General features: G+C 36.9%; 1 protein-coding gene across 1 annotated transcript; it reads right to left on the bottom strand.

Moving 5' to 3' along the window:
• Positions 1–345: 345 nt before the first annotated feature.
• On the bottom strand, positions 346–26,581 carry LOC6647380 (dopamine receptor 1). The gene is made up of 6 exons (XM_002070642.4): positions 25,702–26,581; positions 13,250–13,355; positions 12,716–12,895; positions 8,947–9,076; positions 2,825–3,070; positions 346–1,519 (listed from the first exon to the last, which is right to left on the bottom strand). Exons 1-6 carry the CDS (start codon positions 25,978–25,980, stop codon positions 982–984), a joined length of 1,479 nt encoding a protein of 492 aa, XP_002070678.3. The 5' UTR covers positions 25,981–26,581; the 3' UTR covers positions 346–981.
• Between the last annotated feature and the right edge of the window lie 335 nt (positions 26,582–26,916).

Below are 26,916 nucleotides of genomic sequence, written 5' to 3'. Positions count from 1 at the left end.
AGAGAGAGACCGACAATCCTGCCTCTTGCGGAATGCCACAAAGCAGCCACTGGCTTTGGCATCAGGCTTCTGTTTCTGTTTCTGTTGTTTTGTTATCTTTTCGCGAGTGTCAATCAGAGTCAACTTAATTAACATTTCAACTTGTCTGCCTGAACGTATAAATTCAAATCAGTGTGCCAAAAGTTTTCAAATTCAAATAAAAATAAAAAAGAAACACCCATAACACTTTTTTTCCAAACAAAATAGTGGGTAATAACAATAATAATGATCATATTTCATCCTGATTTACGACTTTGAAGTGGCAGTTCTTATGCTCACGTTCAATGTGCCATAAATTCTCATCAATAAATCAAATGTTTAGCTTTTGTGTAATGAAAAGTTTTTTGAGAGTTGAAACTGACATAGCCATGAATAACAAATAAAAAACTTAACTAGAAGCTCTTTAGAGTGGAGGATTGGTAGAGAGGATCTTAGACCTAATCACGTTTTGGGTTTCTTTTCATTTTTTCATTTTATCATATCATATTTGTTGTTTGATTTGTCTTACAATTACGATTAAGTATACCGAATAGTAGATTGCTTAGTCTCTGGGACTTGCTTATAATACTTACAGGTTTTGAATAGTTTCTAGATATTTTCGATTTCTTGTGGGTCGTGGCAGGGGGCTGGGGTTTGGGGATGAGGATGCGATTGCTTCTTAACTTCATCTTGTCATTTGACATTTGTGTGTGTGTGTGTGTTTTTGTTTTCTTTTTCGTAGGAACCCTATAGGCTGGCTTAGAGCAGCTCCGTTTCCATTTGTGCGGCCTCCATAGTCTCAACGATTGTTGTTGTGGCCGCTGTGAGTGATTCTCATGGAACATAACGTGTAGTCAGCACACCATCATCATCGTCATCCACATTGAGCCCCGAAGCAGCCGTATCACCATTGTCCGCAACACAGCAACAACAACCGCATGACCAACAGCCTGCCATTTTAGGTCAAATCGCAGAGACCTGTTCCAGCTCGGCACTGGAACGGCCCGAGTTCATTACCACCACATTCTTCGCTGCATAGTCCGTGATGAAGCGATCACTGTTTCGTGGATGTATGTTGCCCACATCCTGGGCACAACACCAGGGATTCCGCATGGTTAGTATACGCTTGAAGGCATCGCGAAATTCCTTGTTGAAAATTGAGTAGATAATCGGATTGAAAGCCGAATTCGAATAGCCCAGCCAGGTGAGTATTTTGAACGTTTGACCGCCGATGCAGGTCTTGCAGAAGGCAGCCGTAATATTCACACAAAAGAAGGGTACCCAACAGATAAGGAACACACCCATAATGACGCCCACAGTGACAGCGGCCTTGTGATCCGAGACATGATATGGTGAACTGTGATGCAGATTGCGTACCTTGAATTTCTTCGGTTGATTTTTGGGTCGCCGTATACTCTTGTAACGTTGCTTTTCGGCCACCTCACCGGGTCGTGTTACTGCTTTGATGGATTTCACATGTTTTTGGGCATAGCAATAGAGCCTAAAACCAGACAAGAAATACGACAAGTTAGACAGGCTTGGCAAGAAAATAAAGGGATGAACAATAAAATAATTGAGCTGTCTTAACTCTGTTGTGTGTAATTGATATGATGATTATTCACTTGCCAATTAAATGCTGTCCGAAAACCAAGGCAACAAACTGCCAACCCTGCGTATACGTAATGACCAACTATCATATCTGTTTTCCGCTTCACTTGAAATCACCCACCACCCCATACACATGCACACAATCAACAACCTAACATATGTACATATGTGTGTATATGTTTGTGTGTTAATACGTGCCTGTGCTCATGTATGTTTGTGTTGTTTGCCTTGAGGTCACCCCAAATAAAAAGGATAACATTGCCCAAGCACAAATTATGACCATAAAAGTATATTTATTCTGTAATTTAACCAAAATTTGATAGAAAATTCCAATGGTCGATGGCCAAAATCTTGTTAAGCTAAAATGGGAACGTGCCGGTGGCCCTAACATTGATGTTGATGAGGTAGCCCACAAAATATCAACCTATCCCTATCTTATCCTTTTCTATGCTTAGTCCTCCTCCTTCTTCTTTTTTTTTTTTTGCAACACGCCCAAGTCCTTTAGTCTGCCTGGGGGATTACTTAGTCAGACACTAATGCGTGTGCCTATTTGTTTGCCCTGTCCAGTAGTCATCAACCCTCTAACACCATCCGCCGAAAACTAAACCGCTCTCGTGCCAAGGGACCATCAAAAATGGCAAAGTCCTTGTGGCATTTATTTTAGTTTTTCTTTTTTTGTTTTGTTTTTTTACTTTCATTTATTTGTATACTGCCGATGTGACCATAATTCGTACTATGTCTAAGAAGGTTAACTACATTTTAAGTAGAAATTTCCACAATGTCAGTTGATACGCATGAAAGAAACTCATTTTCTATATAACTATTAAAGGTCGATACGCTGTAACGATGGACTATTAGCATATACATACGTAGTACGTCAGTAGGTCAGGAAAAATTGGGTAAGTTTGCGCTCAAATATATAAAATTACATTGCGCCCTTCTTCCGAGATGGTTAACTAGTGAACTCCAAGGGTATATGATATGCGGTGCATTGCAATTTGCTTTTATTATCTTTTCTTTATATGCGCATTGTGTGAATTTCATTGTTCACAGTTCTTCAGTTTTTACAACAATACTTTTTATTATTTTTCGCTTTTTTACTACTTTCATCTCATTAAAAATATTTTGTGAGCTTCGTCTTATCTTTGTCTCAGCTATGTGTGTATGTATCTGTATACGTATGTAGGTATGTACTTACCGACAGTAGATGCCAATCATAACCACACAGGGAAAGTAGAAACTGATACAGCTGGAAACGACAGCATATGTGGGTGTTAAATCCAGAGCGCATGTTGGATACTTTTTGCCATTATCCTCAAAAATCAGCGGCTGGTCGGGTCGGTGAATGCCCAACGAGATGGGCACAAATGAAACGAACGCGGCCAGCAGCCAAATGGCAGCGATGGTAATGACAGCAACGCGACGTGTCACCCAACGACCATATCTACAATGAGAAAGAGAGATAGAGAGAGTGAAAGAGAGATGGTTAACTGAGTTGTTGAGGGTTTGCCCCAATCCGTGGCAAAGGAAACGGAAATACACGCGTCATGCCTCATGTTGCTGTTGCTGTTGCTGCTGGCATTTGTCCTTCTAACCATTGGATAACTAGCAAAAGGGTAAATAGCAACAGAAACATGTCTCCTCCATGTTGTTGTCATTGTGGCTTTGCATGTTAAAGGCAAGCCAGCAGCAGCCTACCATTAGCCAACATCATTTTTGGGAGGGGTGTATGCGACAAGTGTTGCGACATTCCATGTCCCTCTTCCCGGCTCCGTATCTGAGGGAAGGGGACGGGGTGATTCAGATCAGGTGTTCGACCAGCCCAGGCCCTGTTGGCCATTAATTACTCAACTGGGCCGTGCGACAAATCGAGCTAAACCGAAACCAAACCGCAGCGTACTCCCAAAAACCAAAAGGACACGAAACCCAACACCCAAAAACGCAAAACCAAAGCCCAAATTCCACATCTCGCATGACGTATGCAAATTCATTGTGGGCTGCCTTTTTGCAAAGCATTTCGATTTTCACACACACACACACACTTACACAAATTTGTAGGAAATGAGCAGGCAGAGAGTTCCAAAAAAGAATTTAAATCATTTATAACTTATGTATGCCACCTTGAAAATACCCTCAGGATAAGAAATGGTATTGGATATTTTACGGAATGCCTTTCATAAGCACAAACCTTTAAATAAAGAGACAATCTCTTCACTTACTTCCTGTCTAGTCAGTAGAGTTCTGTTCCATTACATGTTTATTCATAATCATAATATACCCATCTTTTTGACAATTTTTATGTAGGGTAACAGAAACAACCCAAATACCAAATGCTGTTGGCATTTTCGTTTGCTGGAACAGCCGTATTTTGGCTTGCGCAGGAAATCAAACAGAATAATTCAATTTCAATACAAAGACGTTCTCACTCACTCAATGCTAAAACGGAAACGGAAGTTTATGTAATTGTATTCACATACAAATTCAATTTCGTTTTCGTCACGAAAATTGATTTCCATGTGACGACGATGTCGACTAAGTGTACGGTGGGTATATGTTGATATATATGGCCCGCAGCTCACGCTTTGTTCCTGTCTGCCTGTCCTTTAGCCTCAGGAGACCTAGACAGAGACACACACACAAACACCCGCACACACACACATATGTACATAGACTAATTCAGTGTCTTATATGTCTGCCCGGCTGGCTAAGCATTATCGTTTTCGCTTTGATATATGCACATATGTATGTATGTATGTATAGATGGTGAGGATTCAACCTATTTCCATTAGGTGACAACAGGCGGAGACATCACACATTGCCATCGATAGAGGAAGCAATCAAGCAACGATGGGCTAATTGAAATCAGGGACCAGAACCGTGACCATGGATGGATGTACTTGTGCGTGTGCTAGAAGCCGATTTGCATTTCACATTGCTTTTGACTCTCACACGGTTTGATGTTGGTCTTCAGGTGTGGATGTTAGTACCTCTCCCCGCTCTCACTCTTTTGCTTTATAGATGTGTGTGCGTGTAAGTGTTTTTTCGTCCCATATGCACTCAAGGAATTGCCACAAGGCACGCACAATGGATGCCTTGACTGCGTCGGTGTCTGGCTTTTGTGCCAGGCATTTGCATAGTTTGCCTGGTTTGTCTGCTCTGTTTGTTTGCTTTTGCATGGGAAATTTTATGACTCTTTATGAGCGCTTTTGTTGTTGGCATTGTAATGCACTATGGGCCAAAAGAAAGGCAACGAAATTACTTGAAAAGCATATTGGTAAAAGCCCCATTACCTTCTGAATACAATCAGATCAGTTGGGAAACACAAGCCACAATTCAATCATGGAAATTCAATGAGAATTGGAATTGAAATTGAATCAATGTGGAAGCTTTCTATTTCTGCTAAATATTAGAAAAAGAACACTTTTTCTATCACTTGTTTAGCTCAACAAACATTTAAGTTACAATTTTATCTGCATCTATAAAGTTGTTTAGCTTTCATCCAATTACCAATAGAACAGATTAAGATTTAATATAAGAAACTGGTAATCATATGATCAATATTCTGCATTATGTTCTTTTTTAACGACTTCATTGAAAGGCTAACACCAAATTATTAAGGGATAACTCTAGTCCCATAGTACATACAACGATATTTACAATTACAAAATGTTCCCAAGTGCGCTATTGTTGCTGGTTGGAGGGTTTTTGTGGTGTGTTTTATTGCGCTTAAGTGTTGTGTGAGTCACAGCTCACATTTTCGCTATATTCGAGCTATCTGTCAACCTCCCTTACAAAGTTTCGCTGTGCTTCACTTTTTATTGCAGTTTAAAATGAATTTCACATATGCGTCTGACAGTTACGATGATGACAGCCGTCGACGGCTCCAACTTGTCACATAAAACACAATTTCTTTTCTCTTCCTTTTTTTGTCACACATTTTTTTTTGTTTCCTTTTGGTTTTTTTTTGGGTGCGTCTTAACTTTGTCAACGCCTGTTTCTAATTAAATTTGCACGGGCTTTTTATCCAAATTGTTTTTGCCAATTCTCCACTTTTAACATCAGTCTTCAGTTTGTCTCTTTTTCTCTTTCATAAGGCAAATGAGCGCAATTAAATTAAACGCCTGCAATTATTCTAAAACGCTAAGAAAATATACAAAATCAGCATTTCAATCCCAGTGAATGTGATGTGAGGGCTGAGGCTGATGGTGAAGATGGAGCCAGTGTTGGCCCTAATGAGACGCCGACGCTGACTGTGCGTGAACTTTGCCAGCCAGCACCAACGACCAGAGAAGTGGAAAAATTGCTACGCTGCCTCCACTTTGACATGCAAATAAATCAGATTTGCATAAAGAGCAGCCTCCTGCCAAGTGTAGCCATAATAATGCTAGACACATACAAGATCTCATAGCTTCCCAGACACAAAAGGTGGAAATGCTCGCTGCGTTGGGTTTGCGAATTCGCGCAATTCTATGTAGGACCTTACACTCTGTGCCTACTTATAATAACGAGTAGACAACCAGCTGACGCCGCTCTGACTCTTCTAGGACGAGATGGAAACAAGGTCATGACATTTGAAGTGGGCGCAATGTCTGCATTGAAAGCAGGCAAACATCAACTAAAGCACTATGGTCAGGTGAAAGAATTTAAATATTTACAGTAGCCAAATTGAATTTCAGCTTATTACTTGAATTTCAAATTTTACAAAAATCGTGACACGCGTTCTAAGCCATATATGTAAAGGCCTTATAACCAAATTGGTTTATTCTTTTTCGCAATTTCAATTAAATTGATCAAAGATGTATGGAAAAGCCATTTAAAGTCAATATATTTATCATTATTCTTAGAATAAGTTTTACTATATGGAAACATTTTTATATACCTGAAATAGAAGCCCATTTTTGTACATTAATAAATGACCAAATAGACTAACCATATGCATATTTTATCCTAAAGTTAATTATTTCTGCTTATAATGATAAAGTATTCTTTTATGGAAACCCATAATTAAACAAACTAAAGAGATAAATTAAGGCAAGAAAAACCGAATTATACTAATTTAATATCACATATTAGACATTATTTTTGTCTATGCGAAAGTCTCTTTACTTTCCACCTCTTTTATTAATAAATAGTTAATTAATGAATAAATGAATGTTAATTAAAAACAAGTGAGCAAAAAAAATCTAAAATAAACGCGGCATATGTAATTTTGTATGCCCTTTGGTAAAGTTTCCAGCACGTTTGGTCAAAAGAATTATAAATCTCACAGTTCAGGTTCGTGCTGACATCACTTAAACGTATTAACTTCCAAACTAAACTATTCTTTTACAGGTCTATGGCTCAACAAGAGGGGGAAACCACTGTGGATAGCGTTTTTTTTTTTCAATTGCAACTTGAATCGTCAATGGCAGCTTTATATGATCAGCACCTCGTTACGTGGACGAATATAAAATTGTTGAATGGCTGACAGAATGCACAATGAGAGAAAAAAGGGTTAGGATTAAGGGACAAAAAGAACGAGAGAACGAATGAGAGACTGGCAGACTGGGTTAAATTCATGACAAGCCACTACAAATGTCGTATAGACATTTTTTATAACGCAACGAATAAGCTTACCTGGAAAGCATGGTGCAACAGTAAAGCAGCAACAAATAGCCACCCATTCAGCCCACCAACTGAGCAGCCAGTCAACCAACCAACCCTAAACACATGCTGAGGGCCAGGAGGGGAAAAATATTTTTCTACTTTTGGCTTTTGGCTGCAAATAGCATCAAAGGATTTATTATAGAATAAAAGCAAAAGAGTGAGATGGAGACTAGTGTGGCGGGTTGCCAAGTATCTCATTTTGTATTTGCAGCTGACACTTTGGCCACATTTAACGGCAATTCTCGTTTCTCAAATATTGTTGTGAGTCTCTTTCTCTCTCTCTCTCTCTCTCTGTCTGTTTTCAACAGCTTGACCAGAATAATGGTTTTACCACATTATAAATGTGCGGCAAATTCTGTGGCATTGTCAAAAAATTTAATTAACACAATTGTTGAGGCAACAATCAACAAAAAAAAGGAAACTTTTTTACACTCATTTTGTGAGAAAAGAGAGATTTCGCTTACACTGGAAATCAATTTTGATTACTACACACACATAATGCTAACGTGGCTGACACGACTGATTTTGGCTCTTACAACTGGCAAGCTAAGCAGTAAGACACAAACGAAACTCACTCTCATTGTTCTATACCGGATATACCATGTATCTGTTATATACCTGACTGTATACATAGTACATACCTGAGACAGCAGAATTTCATTGTAACAACAAGAATGTCTAGCTGAATGTATGAAAGCATTTTAATCAAGTGTTACAGGTAACTGGAATATATACATAGTTGGTTAACTGAAAGCACGAATTCATTTTTCTTGTTTGTTTTTTTGTTTTAATTCAGTTGAAAAGGTAACAAACTCTTTGTCAGAATAATAAAAACAATACATGAAGGTCAAGTCGTTACACATTGGCACATACTAAAAAACAACGAGGACGAAAAATTTTGTAAATAAAATACTTAATAAATATTCAAGCTAAAAGCTTAAACTAAATAATGTAGAGTTAAGTCTAAAACATAGAAATTGTTAGTTAAGAAAAAACATTTGCCTTGGTAGTCCACTTTTAATCTCTATTCTTTCTAGCAGAGTAGTTGATTTTTGGCATGACTGAAAATACTAATACCCTATGTGGCACAGATGAGAGTGACTTTGCAAGAAACTTTTATGCGGACTCGTTGTGGCCCAAAATGATGCAACAACAAAAGTGCTTAACTTGATTTTAATGTACACCGCATAAGGATGAAGTCGCAAGCCGTGGCCTTGGGGCGGAAGAACTCCCTGTAATGCCCAATAAATCTGTTACTAATGAAACAATTATGTGCAACGATTAACAAACTGATGACTGTTACCATAAACAAATCAAGTCGACCAAGGAGAATGTGAAGAATGTGCTAAAATGGCAAAAGGGAGCTACACCCCAAAAATAGAAGACGTGACAAGCATGACAACACGGCGTATGAAAAATATGCATGACCTGCTGAGGCATATTTGTTTTTTTTTTCTTTCGTTTTTTGTTTTGTTTTGTTTATTATCGTTATAATAAATCGATATATAATTCGGGACATCAGTGAATTATTCCACTTCAATTTTGACACGACATTTTTTGTAGTTGTTTGTTGTTTTTGTTATTTTTTTCCTTGCCGTTTTACGTTGTACACAAACAATTAGTTTTTATCGATAGATTGCATAATTTATGTATGTGACAGGTGATGGCACTCACCTGAGTGGATCCTTGATGTGTATATACCGGTCCATTGATATGGCGCATAGATTCAGAATTGATGCTGTCGAGCACATCACATCAAATGCCACCCACGTATCACAAAATTGTGCTCCAAATATCCAATAGCCTGCAATGAATAAAGAGAAAGCAAGATAAAGTTCGTGAACCATTGAGTTGAGTTAAGTTGATGCACTATCTACCAGACTGACTAACTAATTGACTGAATATCTGGCTGGCTGACTTACAGCCCTGATTGATGGTCTGGTCTGAACTGACTGATTGCTTGTTCAAATTGCTTAATAACTACATACTCCCAGCCATCAACATCTGTGTAAATGAATGCCTATGTGTCTTTGCGGAAATTGCCATGTTGCGGCCGTCTCTGTAGCACTGAAAAATTCTTAATTTTTGTACGGCAATAACTGCAGATATGCAGCATCGCCAGGATCAGGAGATGGCAGGACGACGCACAGGAGGAGTGGTGAGTGCAAAATGGCATCACAGCAATCAGTTTCTTGTTTTTTTTTACTTATTCATGACATAAATTGAGTTTAAATGATTTCATAAATTCATTTCCGTTTCCTGTTGCCGCTGCCTGTCGGTGCCACTCATGCAGATGTATGTGTGTAACTTTGTGTCCTCTGCCCAACCACTACCACTACATGTGCTATTTAAATTTCATTTACTTTGGCCAAAATGTAAAAGTGAAAGCACACATAGCATTTTATTTATTTGTGAATTTTACAATATTTTTTTTTTTATGCTTGTTTTTTGGGTTTTTTCTTTTTGGATGGCAATTTCATAAGTGTATTGCAATTATGGCAAATGATTTTTCCGTAAAAGCATTGGCCCAGTCAATTGAAGTTCCGTGCGTGACCATTGCGGATGTCCGTTTGACTTTATCAAAGGAGTCACACACACACACACACACAGCGAGAGGCACATACTATATACACACACTTTTATACACATGAATGAGGTTCATGATAAATTCGATCCCAGATTTGATATGAATGCAAAAAAGGTTATTTATGGTTTGTGGCTTTCATGATGGTTGATGATACGCATATGCATATCATGCTCATTATGGACTTTTGTGCCAGACTCGTACCGGCATGTCGCGGGATATAGCTCTTAAGCAACCAGGATATTACCATCACACACACACACACACACATGTAGACCCTTTTTTCTGCTGTAACAGCCGTTTCAACAATGAGCTGATTATACTTTTACCCACAAAATACCATCAAAGGTGAAGTTTATCCATTGCCAATGCCAATGGAAAGATTAAGCAAAACACATATCCATTTCCTCAACTATATAAATGTCAATTAAATGCTTGAGTATCTATCAACTTATACTTTTTGATAATTCAGAGGCAAAAAAGCTGAGAAATTTATTCATTTGATGTAGAATTTGTCAAAATTAGTCTTGCATTTGATACGCATTTGCCTAAAAGATTCTTCTATCCACTGGCTTAGAATATTGTATGTAATTTATTCAAATTTCTGTTTAAAATGTTTTGAAAAATTCAAAAGCAAAAGATAAACACATTTGCAAAAAAAAAAAATATTGTCTCTTTTCTGCATTGCATTTGCTCATATGCCATGCAAATACATTACCACAAAAAATTTATGTATATTTGTATGTATATAGAATTGCCGCTTCATCTGGCTTCATGTGGCTTCATCTGGCAGCATCCATCTGGCGGCATCAGTTTAGTCCAAGAGCATGCAACATATTTTGCAAAAGCTTTTAGCCCCGAAAAAGAATTTTCAGGCTAGCAAGCGCCCCATTGCGAGTCAGCAGAATATTTATATTTTTTTCATGCCGCTTTCATTCAATAACCAGACACAAATACACATATATTCATAGGTATATACGTGTGTGTATGTTTCTTTTTCTTTTTTTGTGATTTTGGCTTGGATGTATTTTTGTGAAGTTGCCAGCATCTGTCATCTCGCAATTTCTACTCATCTTTCCCCCTCTCTCTCTCTCTCTTATTTTACTTGTGTTCTTAGTTGTTGTTTGAACTTATCCAAATACAGATGCTGGATGGAGTTTGAGTTTTGGGTACGGGTACGTTTATTTGCTGATTTGCCTGCCTTGAAGCGTGCTAAATGTTGCCTTGACGAAAATAATTTGCTTGAACAGCTCTGCGCATTTATACATGTGTGTGTTTGTGTGTGGGTATGGGTGTGGGTGTGTGTGTGTGTGTCTGTGTATGGTTGTGGGCGTATGTGTACTTTTCTTCCCCTGGGGCTCCACCTTGTTTATCTTGAGCAGCTGAGCATTTTTATTTATTTTTTCACACTTTTGCTTACGCTGCTGCCATCGTCCTGTTCAAGTGCCAAAGTTGTTTATTATTTTCTCCTGCCAGAGACAGCAGATGATGGCTGGGGATAGGGACCGAATTTGTACATCTGCTACATACCTTGAACGCATCTTAACGCATTTTCTTTTGTATTTGTATACCCTCTAACCATATAAGGTTATTGAGAAGTCAGGAGCAAGATACATTGTCTTTTGTTTTTTATAGTTTTCATTGTTAAAGTCATCAAATATGTAACTTATGTCTGTTCTAGGGCAACAACAAATAAAGATTGAACTATAAATATCACTATCACATTGTGATAAAATATTAGATCCCCCTATTGTAGCATACATATATCCTTGTAAATATGTGCTATCAAAATCGGAATAAAGTGACTAGAATATTATTATTATTGCTTTCGCTTTGTCTCAAAGTCATGAAACTATTTGGCACAGGGTGTCTTGCAGTCGTTTCTTTTAATATGCAGATTGTCTATATTTTTCATATTTTTATTCATTTTCTCCATTTCCATTTCCTCGTTCTCGTACCACACAAACACTCACACACACACACAATGATGTCAACTGCAAGTTGCTTGCCTCAACCGGAAAATGTCGCCAGCAGAAGCGTCTCTTGGGAGTTTTCGAATGAATCATTGAAAGTTTTTGCTTGCTGCTTTTGCGCCTAATTTGCCGCTTATTTACTTAGTTGTATCTGACGGTTGAGATATACGTTGTAGTTGTAGTTGCCACATTTTAATTCTCATGAAATTCTCTTCATATTATAGAATTAAATAAAAGGCGTAGCTTCTTGGCATTCATCAGGCTAGAAGTTTTTCTAAAAAGAACTTTGACAATGCCTTGGCAAAAAACTGACAACTCTTAAATAGTTGCCTGTCACTCAGATCTAAGCTGATGTCTGAGCCAGAGTGGGGCTAATGGAAAGTAATCAACATGTGCGGCTATAGTGGCCTACAACAGACATATACACACATCATATGTATGTGTGTGTGTATATCTATGTACTTCATATGTGCACTTGCTAAAGGGGGAAAAATACAAATTTCTTGAAAAGAAAGTAGAGCTACTCTCACAAAACCATTCTGCAGCTGACATACTTTAAAAAAGCATTGCCAAAGCCGCATAAAATCCTGACTTTAAGCGCTGGCAGGCATTTCAGTTATCCGTACCATCCAAACACCCATTTTACCCATCTACCCGAAATGGCAAAGCTCAGTCCCCAAACCATTTCCATCAGCCTATATACATACATAAACTTTGCTTCGTCGTCGTTGGTTTATCTTCTTCGTTATTTTCTGTTTTTCTGTTTTTTTTCTCTCCTTCTTTCTTGTGCGCGCAACAGCCTGCAGGGCATTTTACATAAATTTGCGCGCAACAAATTTCAATTGCAATTCCCATTACAACGACTCATCATTGTGCTTATACTCACCCAGCAAATCGTTGACACCAGCGAATGTCATCACCAATGAGGCCACAAATAGATCCGCAATCGCTAATGAGGCCAGGAACAGATTGCCAATGCGTCGCAAACTGCGCTCTGTGTAGATGGCTAGACAAACAAGAATGTTGCCGGCAACGGATAGGAATATCAGCACCGATAGGAAGATGCCTAGAAGGTTTACCCAAAAAATACGATATATACTTTTACAATTAAATGATCCGAATCATTAACGAAAACGTTTAACAATGAAACAACATAGCATACTTATTTGGGTGTGGATGTGGGTGTGGGTGAGGGCGTTTCGGTATTCCATTTACAGGTGTATCTACATATGTACATGTGTGCGTTTGTGTTTAAACGTGTGCGTGAATGGATAGAGGTATGAGTATGTGTATCTCTGTGTTTATATCACATGCAACATGCAATTGCAGATAATTGCTGTGGTATGGATTGTGGCATGGTGGCATGTCTGGTGCGTGGAGCTGTTGCCTTTTGTTGTACATTCAACGACATTTACTTTACCAACAACTACAATTGACACAAGCGACAGCGGCTCCGGTTCCTCACCAACTATTGTATCCATTTCAGAGGCATTTGTCCAGCTGGTCTCATTGTAGAACGATGTAAGCTGCAAACAAAAAGCAAGCAAGAAGAGCAACAATTTTAATTTATGGCAAGTTAAGGCTGATAATTTATCATAAATATATAAGGGTCGTCTTTAGACTCTCTTCAAGAATAAGAAAGAAAGAATTCGTCTTTTGCTTTGGCTTAAAATATTCATATAATTAAATAAGCAAAGCGAAACATTCTCATGTAATATTAACTAATTAAATAAATTTACAAAATATTTAGAAAAAAACAAACTGCATATCTTTGTTCATTTGGTTTTAGTCACTTCACTTATGTGGTTTCTCTTAGATTCTTTCAGCTGCGGTTTCGGCACACTAACACAAAAACTATCAATCACTTTGGCATCTGCCAACGCTAAGACGTAGAGCCATCTTTATCTACTCCAATGTGGTTAAGTGAAAACCATCTACATTATTCATAATTAAAATTGACAAAATTGCACATTGAATTTTCTAGCAAGTCACTGAAATTTTCTTTTGGGGCCATAATCAAATTAATTTGTTAAGCTAAATGCTGAGCCCAGCCAGCAAGCCAGCCATCCAGCCAGGCAGCTGGCGAACACATCTGCCATGATGTCTAACACAATTTTGAGTGAGAATTTGCCTTGCGGTTAGTTCGTTCTAAGTCGTTCCATCTGTCCTTTGGCTGTTGTACATTCCAGTTATGTTATGTTGGCATTTCAGCCTTTTTGGTCAGACCAAAACTATGCACAAGTGAGCTTCAGTCGATTGAAAACCACAGAACGCACCCACCAACCCAAACCATTTACCATTTGTCGGCATGTGTGCGTTAAGGCTGTGTAAATGAATTTATTAATTAATACATGTACCAACAGCAAGTGTGAGAATGCAAGCAAAAGTCAGGCGAAGCCTTACACAAAGAGTTTCGAGGATTTTTCAACGAAACAATAATTCACCGCAGAAAAATATATGTATAAATTCACTTTACAATTATATATGTAGTACCTTCATGTACATACATATATGTACATTTTTGTAGAGAGAAAACCAAAATGGAAAAAGGTAAAGGCAAAACAAAAAGAAGAGTAAAAGAAGTTTTAAAGCAACACCAGAAACCGCTGGCATATGCAATTAATTAAATCAAATGTAAAACTGCCGCCACTGCAGAAATACATATATGTATATACAAAAATATATATATTTGCATACTTATGTATGTAACACATATTGATGTAAGTTGGAGTAGGAGTCACCTCCCCTTTGCCAATGTAACTTTATTTAATTAATTTTTGCCAACCACTTTTTACATTTTGCTGCTATTTTGAAAAGCGGCTTACAAGCATATACATTTTGTTAAAGCTGCTAATTGCCTGAAAGCGAAACATCAATTTAATGAAGATGACGTCGATATTTAAGCCAATTGATGTGGCACCATGCCATGCCGGTGGCGAAAAACGAAGGTAATGGGATACGCTGCGTATGCGTAATATTAAGCATTTTGATGTATTCATTTCATTTAAGCAATAATCAGAAGGCAAAGCGTTTTAAATTACAAAATTAAGTCTTTTAACAAGCTCATGGCTTGTACATATATTGAATATCTATGGAAAAAAAAGTTGATTCTTAAAGAATTAATATCCATTAAGATTTTCTGGCTTTAAAATCCCACTTAATGTGGAAAAGATGATTTCAGTATATGGCTATGTATTAGATTAGTTTTGCCATTTTTAAGATAACAAATGTAACAAGTAGAACTATCTTTATAAAAATGTATTCTATTCGCGTAAAGTCATCATTAACATAAATAAACTTAGATTATTCGAATAGTTTTCTATTATTGATAAACAAAAAACACTTCTAAGCATAAATTCGGTATAAGGATTCTTCTTGGCTTCTGACTAAAAAATTGAGTTTAAAAAGAATTACCATGAATACTTTATGATATAGTAACAAATTCGAAGTAAAAATGTGTGTTTGATAAAAGAATATAATTTTTTATTCTTTTTAACACTTATCTTCAAAAGTAATACAAATTCCAAGTTTTTTTTAATTCTAGGTACTTATTTAACCAAATAGTATTAGCCAGTAAATAGATTTGAAAACAAAATCGATTTGTGAAGTGTCATAATACCAGGCATAATGTCAAAACTATCTAATACCTGTTATCTAACTAGTCAAGATCCTCAACAACTGTAGACAAGCGGCACTTGGGCAAGCTGTCAGTCGAAAGTTGTAATCCACAGTCACTTACTCATCCCAGTCTTACATAATTTCATTCTTTAAAAAAAAAAAAAAACTTTCGATTGCTATTTACACGTTTCAAAACAAGGAACTAAACGATGGATACGAATTCTAACCAATTATGTAATTTACACATTAAATGATTATAAAACATAAATAAAATGGTAAGCCTTTGAATCAATACATAAACATGACTTAAGTCCTAAAATATTCTATTGTAAACCTAACAATATGAAGTGTCTTACTATTTAATATATAAATTAGCAATTATTAATTCATTTAATTAAGAGAAGAAAGTGCTTCAATGAACGTTTGTTGCTTTTGTGTACAATTTTTGCCATGTGAAATAATATTTAATTGAAATTCATCAACTATAAAATGCTATTAAGCCCCAAAGGCGAAAGTTTACTAAGGAACTACAAACATTTATATATGTATACATATGTAAGCATGTGCACATGGGCAAACAATTATTAATTTAAAACTTGGCTAATATTATTGATTGCCAAGTCGGTAAATGCATTAACTGTAACACAGAAATTCTTACTTCATGTCCTCTGGGCTAATAGACCAGAGTGGCACTTAAAGGATTGGATTATGTGTAATGTGCCATGAATTGTACAGTAAACAGAAATTAATTACCCCAGTGAATTACGGCCAAGTCGACGTTGTCGATGTCGTTATCATTGCGGACAATAAAAGACACTTAAGATTATAAAAAAAAAAAAAAAAAAAAAACATGATAAATTTAATCCCCGACAGCTGATGTTACAGTGATTTTTATTGCCATCGAACCTTATGTTGATGCGGGATATTAATGTATTTTCTGGCATCATTAAAATGCCGTTAACAAGAGGGGGAACGTCATGGCTAACGACCTTGGCTAACTACTGAGCCAATAATGAATTTTCAATCAAATTTCCGCAACGATAAAAAACGATAAAGTGAAGCAATACAAAAAAGTTGTTTGTAACACAAATTATTACACTTGACATTCGTCTAATGGTGTGTGGGAAATGGAATTTAAACAAAAAAAAAAAAACGAACTGTAATTGTTGTTACAACAGATGCTATATTTAATTGGCAATAAAAGTGGACAACAAATGTTTATGGCCAACACAAAAGCAGAAAAGGAGAAAAGGCCAGAAGCGGAAATAGGAAGCGAAAAGACAACACAGGCCGCACTTAGGCGCTTGGGGTTTGTTTGCAAAGTTAAATGGCACAATGCGTTGATTAAACGTCAACACACACACACATACATATACACATACAGAAACACCCATATATACTCACACACGCACATAGTATACTCACAGATTGCCTCTTCGCAACAAAGTAGACTACAATAATAAGGCGCAAAGGCAAAGTGAACACAACCTGTTAACAGACAAAACCAACAACAATGGCAACAAAACTGTTGCCTTATTTGTCCGTCTGTCCATTCGTCCAACTGCTCGTACCGTCTTCCTTCCCATTCTCCCCCGTCTGACTGCCTGGCCGTCTTTGTGTCGGAAGTAGTGTGATTTACAAGTAAAGAAGCTACACAGTTCGCGCATAATAAGCAACAGCAATGCGGTTCTCTTTACAATATGTATCTGTATGTATATTTCTATATACATTTATATGTGTGCACGTGTTTGTATGTATATGTGTACATTCATTTACGCTGTCACTGAAGTACTTCCGAGTACAACGGCAACAATTTCAGCCCTTAGGCATATTTGTTAATTAAGAATACGAAGCTTTTGAAAAACTCTTCAACTGAAATTCAAGTCTACCTATTACAAACAAAGTTCAATGGCTTTTAAACATTTTTCTTTTATAATTACTCTGAAATTGTTCGGAATTTCATTATTAATTAGTTTGCTACAATTAAAAGCATTGAATAATGTAAACTTAATCAGTTTACTCACAACACTATCTTTAAGCAAGTATCATAACTACAAATATATAACCCAAAATTTAAATTTTAATATCTATGAGTAGTTTGTGGGACTTTAAAACATTTTAGTGTAACTTCTTCAAAAGGTAAATGCTTCAACTGACTGCAGCATTTTATTAAAGCTCTAATCGTTTAAGTGTTGAATATCCTTAAGACAGTCTTTTGTTTTCTTCTTTAGTAGAATTTTCAATACTTGTTATACATTAATCACAACATTAAAAAATAATAAATGTAGCCATAAAACTATAAACAATAAATGCACTTCAGACTTTTCTTCTTTTTGCCTGTCAGTTATAAATAATGCAAATATTATTTATCTATCGCATTTTATATTCCCCCGTATACTTACATATTTAAATTTATTGTTAAGAAGTTTGAAGTTAAGTGAGAGTTTTCTTAAAGTTTACTGTAAAAATCATAATAATAATGTTCCATTTACTGCGGTTAAAGGATATTCTACTGAATGCATTTATAATAGTTTTACTCTTGAATCAAAAAATATTTAAATACTTAACTGAACTAAATAAGTTCACCAAAAAATAAAAATAAAAGTCAAAATTAAATAATGATATTTCTTAATATTATTTCTTGGTTTTTCAACTTAAGAAAAGTTTTTATGCAGTTTTTTTGCAGTTTTTTTGCAGCTTTGAATAAGAGTGCAATTTTTTGTTTTCGCTTTTGTGTTATATGTATTTATATACATGTGCATATGTATATGTAATGCGTTTTTTGTGTTGCACAAAGACACTTCTAAAGTGCCACATGAAAAAAGTTTGCAAATTTTTCTTGTTTTTCTTCGTTTTTATCATTGACTTTTGTACACGAAACATGTGCAGACATCGTTAGGGGTATTCACACGCTTACATAGATCCATATATAGTATTTTAATTCACATAATAAACAAGATACGTTTGTAAATGTGGGCGTGTCTGCCTCATATACATATATCTGCATAGAAACAACACGGCAGGAAGTCTGGAACCTGCCACATTTGCATATGTATATGTATGTATGTACATACATACATACATACAAACTTATATAGAGAAATACAGACTGGCTCTCTGAATTTCCTCATAGATGCGATAATAACAGAGCCAACAGGCTGATTTATGCATTGTGTGCTTTAAGAAAAACTTTCTCCCATGTAAACTTCAAGTTGGCCAACATAGCGAATAGAGTCAGGGGTGAGACTGTGTAGGGGACTGTTACCTCATTTATGTAATGCAAAATGGCGTAAGGTGTTTGTATTGCTGTTTGTGTTAGTCTTGCTGCCATCCACTTGAGCATGTTTTTGGAGCAGATGTAAACTGTAATAACAATTGTGAAAGAGTCTTGCTCCTTGTAGCCATTGTCGGAGCTGTCAATGCCCATACCCGTTGACAATTGCATAAACCTGGCAGAAAGGCAGGCAGACAGGCAGGCAAGCAGGCAGTGTGGTTGGCTAGCTGGTAGTCGGGTTGAATTCCTGCTCCTGCTGCTCTATTCTTCTACTGGCATTGTTTGCGTCTGTCAGCTAACAATTCTCCATGCATATGTGTCTATGCCTGTTCCCATTGTTGACACTTTGGCTTAATTAAACGAAGCTCAAGCAACTCGGAAAACTCAGCATTTCGAGCAGCAGATGTAATTGTGCTGTAAATCGACGCATCTGTCTTTCCCATCAAATTTGGCAAATCATCATAATTGGGGGCTAAGCATCTATGAAAACTTGCCAAAGACTTCTTTGCCGTTTTATGTGTGGTTAACGAGCATTGACATTGGCATAAATGCAAATGAGTATTAGCATTTAATGTCATGAAAATGTATTAGGTCATAATAAATGGAAATTTTCGCATGTGTCGGCAACAGTTGCTGGAAAAGGTTTCAATATTGCCATTTTAAATTATTTATTTTCTAATTAGTTCCAGTTCTTATTAAGCAAAACTCTTACATTCCCTGCGGCTAAAACTAACACTTGAGGTGTGTGTGGTTAAAGTGTTTCGGACAAGACCCATAGCAATTTCACCCATGTACAATTTCTCAGTAGATAAATAATTAAAAAAATAAGAAAAATTTCAAATTTGCCAAGGGCTTAAATTGCAAATTTTCTCCCTCTCCCCATGAAATTTTCATTTATTCTCAAGAGCGTTGTGTACCCAGCATTGAGAGGGGAAGCTCGCTTCCTATTTTCTCTTCTGCCAACGATATATTGCTTCAGAAACACAGGATATAGTTTTACCTTTGCTAGACATACATGGACATTTTTTTCAATAATTCGTAGCTTATGCAATGTTATCTTTATATTCGTAAAATGTTATCTAAATCAAAAACAATTTGCTATAGTTAATACGGTTGAATCAAGCTATTCCATTGTAGTTATTGATCAAGTTTGTAGCTATATAATTTAATACAAATTCTTCATAATTTTTCATTCGGAAATATCCCAATTATAGACTTTAAGTATTTGTGTAAATTTTGACAGTCTTGAAAAGCTTAAAACCTTGACGTTAAACAAAGTTGCTGCATATCCATTTCTACCTAATTTAAATGTCATTCTAATCTAATTAAGCGTTAAAGTTAAGGTACGGCCATTGCAATTACCATTTATAAATTTAAAGAGTTTGAGGAAAAGGTCAATTGAGCAATGAATTGACTATGATAATTTATATTTATAATGCATATCAAAATATGATTAATCAAAGAGCTGGAAATGTATGTGCAATAACTGCACCATTTGGGTTTCTTCTGTCATCCAATGATCAACCTGCGTAGCAATGTCAATTTGCATTTGTCGTATCCTGGGGCTCTAGGATGTCTCCATTGCCAGTGTGTTTGAATGGGTAAATATTTTGTCTATGGACAATGTCCCCGGTCTATTGCCTGCCAATTTTCTGTACGTTGTCTCTCTGTCTGTTTGTATTTGTGCTTGTCGCTTGCCTTTAGATTGTAGATGTTGATTGGCCCCGGGCAGGTTGTCAACGGCAAGATAATTAGCTGCAACAGGAGATGGCAATTGATGGAGTTGCTATCGTTGTCGATGCTCTCGGTTCTGATGCTGATGCTAATCTGAATAAAGAGTGGGTTGGCCGCCTCTTTAGCTGATTGTGAATACATCTTCCATCGCACTCCATCTCAATTTTCATCTACATCTGCATCGATTTTATGGCAAGTTCATTTTCGCTTTTTTTTTTCTTTCCTCTTCTCTCACTTTGTATGGCGTACGAGAATTCAAGCGGAAAACTTGCCAAACGAACGCCAGTCACTTGCTTTTTTGTTAGTTGTTTGCTCAACACAAACACAAAGACTACACATACTCAGACACACACACACATACGCAAAGATTTTCAAAAAAAACTGCACTGCTTTTGTATGCATTAAAGCTGAAGTGAGACGTTATATATATCTTCTAACAAGACAAGACGACTTTATATTGTGATTGCATCGTTTCACTGAACTAAGCAATTGAATAATCTCACTTGAGACATTGACTATTCAATGAAATCAAATGTTATGACATCCTTTTTAAGGATAGAAGATAGCCCAAAACGGAAAGTAATTCACCGTCAATAAAAAAGAACATCAAATTGACATGTCAAATGTAATCGCTTGCACTTTTAGGTCACAGTGATGTCACAACTACTACTTGTAGTTCACGGTCCGAACATTGAAGTGAGCAGCCCAAAACAAACAGCCACAACCACACCCATCCAAACACACCCACCTACACACACAAACACACACATACAGACAAAGTACGTTTATAAAAAAGGCTACAAAAAATGGATGTAGGTAAAGGAAAAAGGCTTACAATTTTATGGCCAATAACGAGTAGAAGAGAACCTTTTGGGTTTATTGAATCCTCATGACTGCTCATTGAAAATCTTTCTGACTCTTACCCCATCTGACCCTGACCCTTCTGTTATCAGTGGAAAATGAAAAGCAGACAGACATCATAAAAAACCAGAAATTACCTGCTATTTTCATTTCATACACACACACACACACACGAACACACATAGAATGAGACAGGTGAGTGCAATTATACAGCAAGGGCCACACACTCCTATGCAAACACATTGCGGCTCTTGTGGCTAAGTATAATGGTCTATGGCGATGATGGGCGAGGTGTGAAAATAGAATAAAATCCACATCCATTAAGGCTAAAGAGAAGAGGTTGAAGGTTGGAGGACTGCACATGACTATATCTCATCTGTTTGCGGTTGCTATTTGTGACCCAATTTGTATAGCGTTTCGCTCATTTGTTTTGTGGCCAACTGCGGCCACAATGATTATGGCAGACAACTGTCACACTGCTAAATTTAATTAAACACATTTTCCTGCGATTGAGTATGCATTTTTTTTTTTTTTTTGACTCAGAGAACTTAATTGAAAAACTCAAAGCTATACATAGGCCGCATCAAAGATAAATGTGGGAAAAACTTTTCGCTTTTCTTCAATCTAAATTTGGTGTGCAAATACGCGGAATAACAAGGAAAGAAAGCGAAATGAAAGATAAATAAAATGTTGAACATTTTAAAGCCAGGTACAAGCAGACTTCGGTATATGGGGTGTTTTTTTTTTTAAATCGAAATTGTTTCTGCATAGTTTCGTTGCCAAACTTTGGCGTATAGATGTGATGGAGGAAGTTCAGCTAAAATAAAATACAAACGAGATATAACTTCCTCCAAGAAATTGTCTTGTAGATCCTCTCATAACTAGTAATTGAAACATAAAGATGGGGAAAAAATTTAATATCACTTTTTAGAGTCTAATATGTTTATGTACTTTTGTACATTTTTTATTTGTTAATAATGAAATTTTTTCAGAAGTTAGTTTAGATGGAACAGAAATGCCAAAAGGATAATGAGGGTGTCGTATTTTTTTCTAGCTAAAACTTAACATAATTAACACTTCTTCCGATATCATTAAAGAAAACAAGTGACTTTCATTAATTGTAGTCGAATGTTGTTATGTTTTATTGACGCATCTATATGGTTCAATTACACAAATTAATAAGCAGGTGTCAAATGTCGAACTATTTTTAGTTAAAATTGACAAAAAAAAAAGGAATTACAATTATTGCTGCTTAGCTAACTAATTACCCTATATAACTGAGGACTAGCTATTTGATTATTTTTCTATGGGGATATCATTAAAGTGTATTTGTCGGCCTTTAAAATGCAATGCTCTAGCCCAAAAGTTGTCTGTATGGACTATTACTGGAATATGTCGGGTGGTGTATATAATATTGTCTCGAATTTCATAAAATAAAATGATTTGTAAAATATATGTGCATAAATATAATGATTTATAATGGTGTTGTCAGATTCAAATATTTTTCTCGAGCCCATTTAGACTAGATAATGGCTAAACTCGTGAATAGTCAAGCTTGTGCTACATTACCAAAATGTATATATGAATGCCGAAATAATAAAGTGTTAGAAATCTATGTTTAACAAATATCTAACTAATAACTTATAGTTGTCATTGTTACTGACTTCATTTGTGTACAAGGGATAAAAATATGACACAATGTGAAAAGTGATTTTATAAATTGAACAACTAGCTAGTAATTTTTTTTATTTTGGCCTTTGCGGCACTAAACTGTGGTTGCCCACAAAAATATTCGATTATATATATGTACATATAACAGAGATATTGTGCGAAATAAATTACCAGATACAATATAATCGCTGGTAAACAATTAAATTATCGATATTTTGTGGCATTTCTGGCATCAATGATATTCCATTTCGATTGGGCAATTTATTAATAGTTCACAAATTTTTGTACGCCCATCACGCTCAAATTCGATAAATTGCTAAAGGGGGAAATTCGCACAAATTCCAAATGATTCGCATTGTGTGGCACTGCGACAATGGGGGAACGACAAATAATACTATTAATATTTGTATTATTCTTTTTATTATAATGCAAAAGTCTGCGAACAATGCGAGAGTAAAACTTTTTATGCGACAGCTTCCGGGCAATAGAAAATGCGAAATTAAATCCAAGAGTGCACACTCCTCCACACCACATTTATTCACACACACACACACACACACAAACACAACAACAATGTGCAACAATGGAAAAGAAGAGAAAAACTACAGAAAATCAACGTTTCTGTGTAAGCAGCACACATATATACATATGTGTGTGTGGGTGTGTTGGTGTAACTGGGTGTGTTTGTACAGTAAAGATTTGTGGATTGGATTAATAATTCAATTAGATTGCACAACGCGGCGTATGCGTAATATATTTATTATGCAAGTTCAAAGAAGGAAGAGCATAAAAGATGCTAGTAGAATAAAATTTCTATGCCAGAGAGAGAATGAGAGAATTCCAATGTAAAAATATATTTCCTATCGATCGAAAGCGGCAATTAAGCTAACTGGGTTAGTTAAACGAATTGCCCCAATTGAGTTATAAAGAGATAAACTATATTATCGTTGGTTCTAAATCAGAACATTCACTGGTTTCGTCTTCCCCTACACCTTCACCCTCCCATTTCACCATTGCCTCAAACAGTTTATAAATTAGTTAAAAATCTATTTATGTGGAAAATGTGTTGGATGACAACATTGCCCCGTTTAGCTAGCTGCATGAATGGAGCACATGAGGAGCAAAGTTTGATGAAGTGAAGGTTGCTGAGCTGCACGCCAACAGTTTACATGATACCCATTATTTATATTCGATTGAAAGTTAAACGTGCGAAATATTCAACAAGAACTTTGTCATTGGATGAAGCTTAGTAGGTATAATATACATACATATATAAAGTAGGTACATTGTAGATATATATCTGGTTGAGTGTGCAAACAGGCATGTGTTTTTCTCATATCCTTTTCAGATAATTCACCAAGCACGTAAACGGTTTTGCTCTGCTTCGGGTTACTCCCCCCAAAAAAATAAACGGAAGAATAAACTTTGGTTTCGTTACCTCTATACTCAACTGGGCTGAGTTCCCTGTACGATGTTGAAAAGTGGATTATGCATCAATAAAGGTAAACACATACACACCAGTATATGTGGCAGTGTCTGTGTGTGTGTGTGTGTGTGTGTTTGTGTGCGCCTGGCAAAAGTTCTACATGTGCGTGTCCTACTAATGAGTCTCACATTCATTTTCATTTAGCAGTTGGTTAGTGAGAAATGAAATAAATTAAAACAGAATTGCAGAAAAGAGAAAAGCTTTGCTTTAACCCCTTTCCTATTCCTCATGATTATTAATGGGCTATATCACACATCATATTTTTTAACAATACAATTGTGTATGCGTGTGTGCGTATATCTGTAGCTATATATGTGGGTATTAATGCTGTGAAAATCGAACAACTGCTTTAGCTTAGTGTGCAATGAACATGGCTTATCCCTATCAGTCTAAAATCCCTAGTTATACACTTGATAAATATAGATTATGAACTATTTGTCCTTTATCATGTAGACAGAAGCTATTTATATTTAAGTGATTATGGAATTACAAATAATAAAACCTTTTTACAGTTACGCACAGTCGGATCGTGGAAATTAAAATATAAGTGGACAGATGGACAGACTAATTGAACACTCATTTGAAAGCCAATGAGATAAATCCAGAGCCGATTATGACTTACTCAAAGTAACATTTTCCCTTTTGTTTCTATTAACTCAATCAAAGTTAAGTAAGGTCTTACTACGCTTTGTCTTACTCTTTGTATGATTCTGGCGATCTGACAACTCATTAAGCAATTAGCTTGAAAAATAAAAAAGAATAGTGCAAATATTTATTACACATACGCACCATAAACCACCAGAAACTGTAAAATTACATGCATACAATGTCTGAAGAAATATGTGTTCATGTAATAAAAATTGAAGTTCGTAAAATCTGATGGGGAGCACAACCGCACCCACACCTCGCATACCACACCCAAGTGAATGCCTGTGACCCTGCTTATATTGACGGAACCATGATCAAGCCGTAAATTACATAAAATAGCAACAATGGCCAAAGGATACCTGAATCCTCAAATCATTTACGAGCACCTCCGGGTTCTGACATAAAGCCAATGCATGAAAGAATGCCCTCAATGAATGAACCAATGAATGAGTGAGTGAGTAAGTGTATGAGTGGAGGCATGGGTCGATGGCAGCCACACATAAATTTACTATAGGAACACCCGAGTATTGGTGTGTGTGTGTGTGTGTGGTTGTGGGAAAATCCATTCGATGTCACTCACCGTTGTGCCGTCATAGCCATTTGTCAGCAGTTGAATGTCGATTTCAAAGTCCAGATCCACTTTGGCGGTTGTCAGCTGCAGCTGCGGTAAGTGATCGGCGTTCAGCAATGGAGCACTCCGATTGTGGTGGTGATGGTGGCTGATAGTGCTGCTGGTGGTGCTGCCGCTGCTGCTGCTGCTACTGCTATTTCTACTGGCAGCTGTTGCCGATGCCGATGCTGCTGCCGCTGTTGTTGCAACCGCAGCGAGTGCGGCAAGGGCGTTCATGGCATTTGTCATTTGCCTGACCGAGTGGACAAGACTATGGAACAAACGAATTTTGTCGAGTGCAGGATGCTATGCAGAGCAGGGGGTTGGAAGGGGGAATGGCCTGTGGGATGGGGGATTTGGATAATGGGATTGGGATTGCAGTTGATGAATGCACTCGTTTGCTTGTTTGGCGTGCTTTTGAGATTCAATTGCGAAATTGACAACAAATCGTCCAGCAAATGCAACGCGGCATTTTGGTTTTTAGATTCGAATTGTGATTGCAAATTTCAAATGAGTTTGGGCAACGTGTGTGTTATTTTTGTTCCTCTATTGCTTTTCCTCCCACTCGGTGGGGCTTTCTTTTGATGTTTCGGATTCAGAAAGCGCCGAAACGCATTGATTGTATCCCAGAAATCACTAAATTACAGTCAATCGCGGGCAACAGACCATGGCAGACCAACGTGGTAGACGTTGGACATTGAACATTTTTATGGCACACACACGCATTCCGTATACTTTATATAGCGCGGCACCCACGGCCAGAATTCGAAATTGTCGATCGGCATTGGTATTGGCGAGACGCACACACACACACACACACACGCACGCACACACACACGCACGCACACACACAGACAAAGACACACAAACACAACGAAACGCGCACACCAATACCAATTCCAACGAAGAAGGAGATGGAGCAGTATTGCCTGTCTGCCTGTCGTTCTGCCTTGAGTTTCCTACAATTTCCGTTTTGCCGAACCGTGCGAATTGAAGTCTAAACGTTGACTGACACGCACGACCTATGCCAGCGAATGCCAATGCTGTGCGTTCATTTGCCAATGCCGCAAAAGTATGCAACACATTCGAAGCAAACGAAGGTAACTCCCATTCAACAGGAGGCGACTCACTAATACAGGCGAAATATATGCGCAGCGCATCCAAAAGAGAGAACGATAGCGAAAG

This window comes from Drosophila willistoni, chromosome 3R, assembly GCF_018902025.1.
Source record: "Drosophila willistoni isolate 14030-0811.24 chromosome 3R, UCI_dwil_1.1, whole genome shotgun sequence".
Classification (NCBI taxonomy): Eukaryota; Metazoa; Arthropoda; class Insecta; order Diptera; family Drosophilidae; genus Drosophila; species Drosophila willistoni.
This window is presented reverse-complemented; position numbering and strand designations above follow the sequence as displayed.

Coding starts and splice junctions, on each gene's coding strand:
- LOC6647380 (XM_002070642.4), bottom strand. CDS start 25,980: ATGACAAATGCCATGAACGCCCTTGCCGCACTCGCTGCGGTTGCAACA. Junction 12,896..13,249: donor TGTGTCAATTGTAGTTGTTG/GTAAAGTAAATG, acceptor TAAACCTTCTAG/GCATCTTCCTATCGGTGCTG. Junction 1,520..2,824: donor ATGATTGGCATCTACTGTCG/GTAAGTACATAC, acceptor GTCTGGTTTTAG/GCTCTATTGCTATGCCCAAA.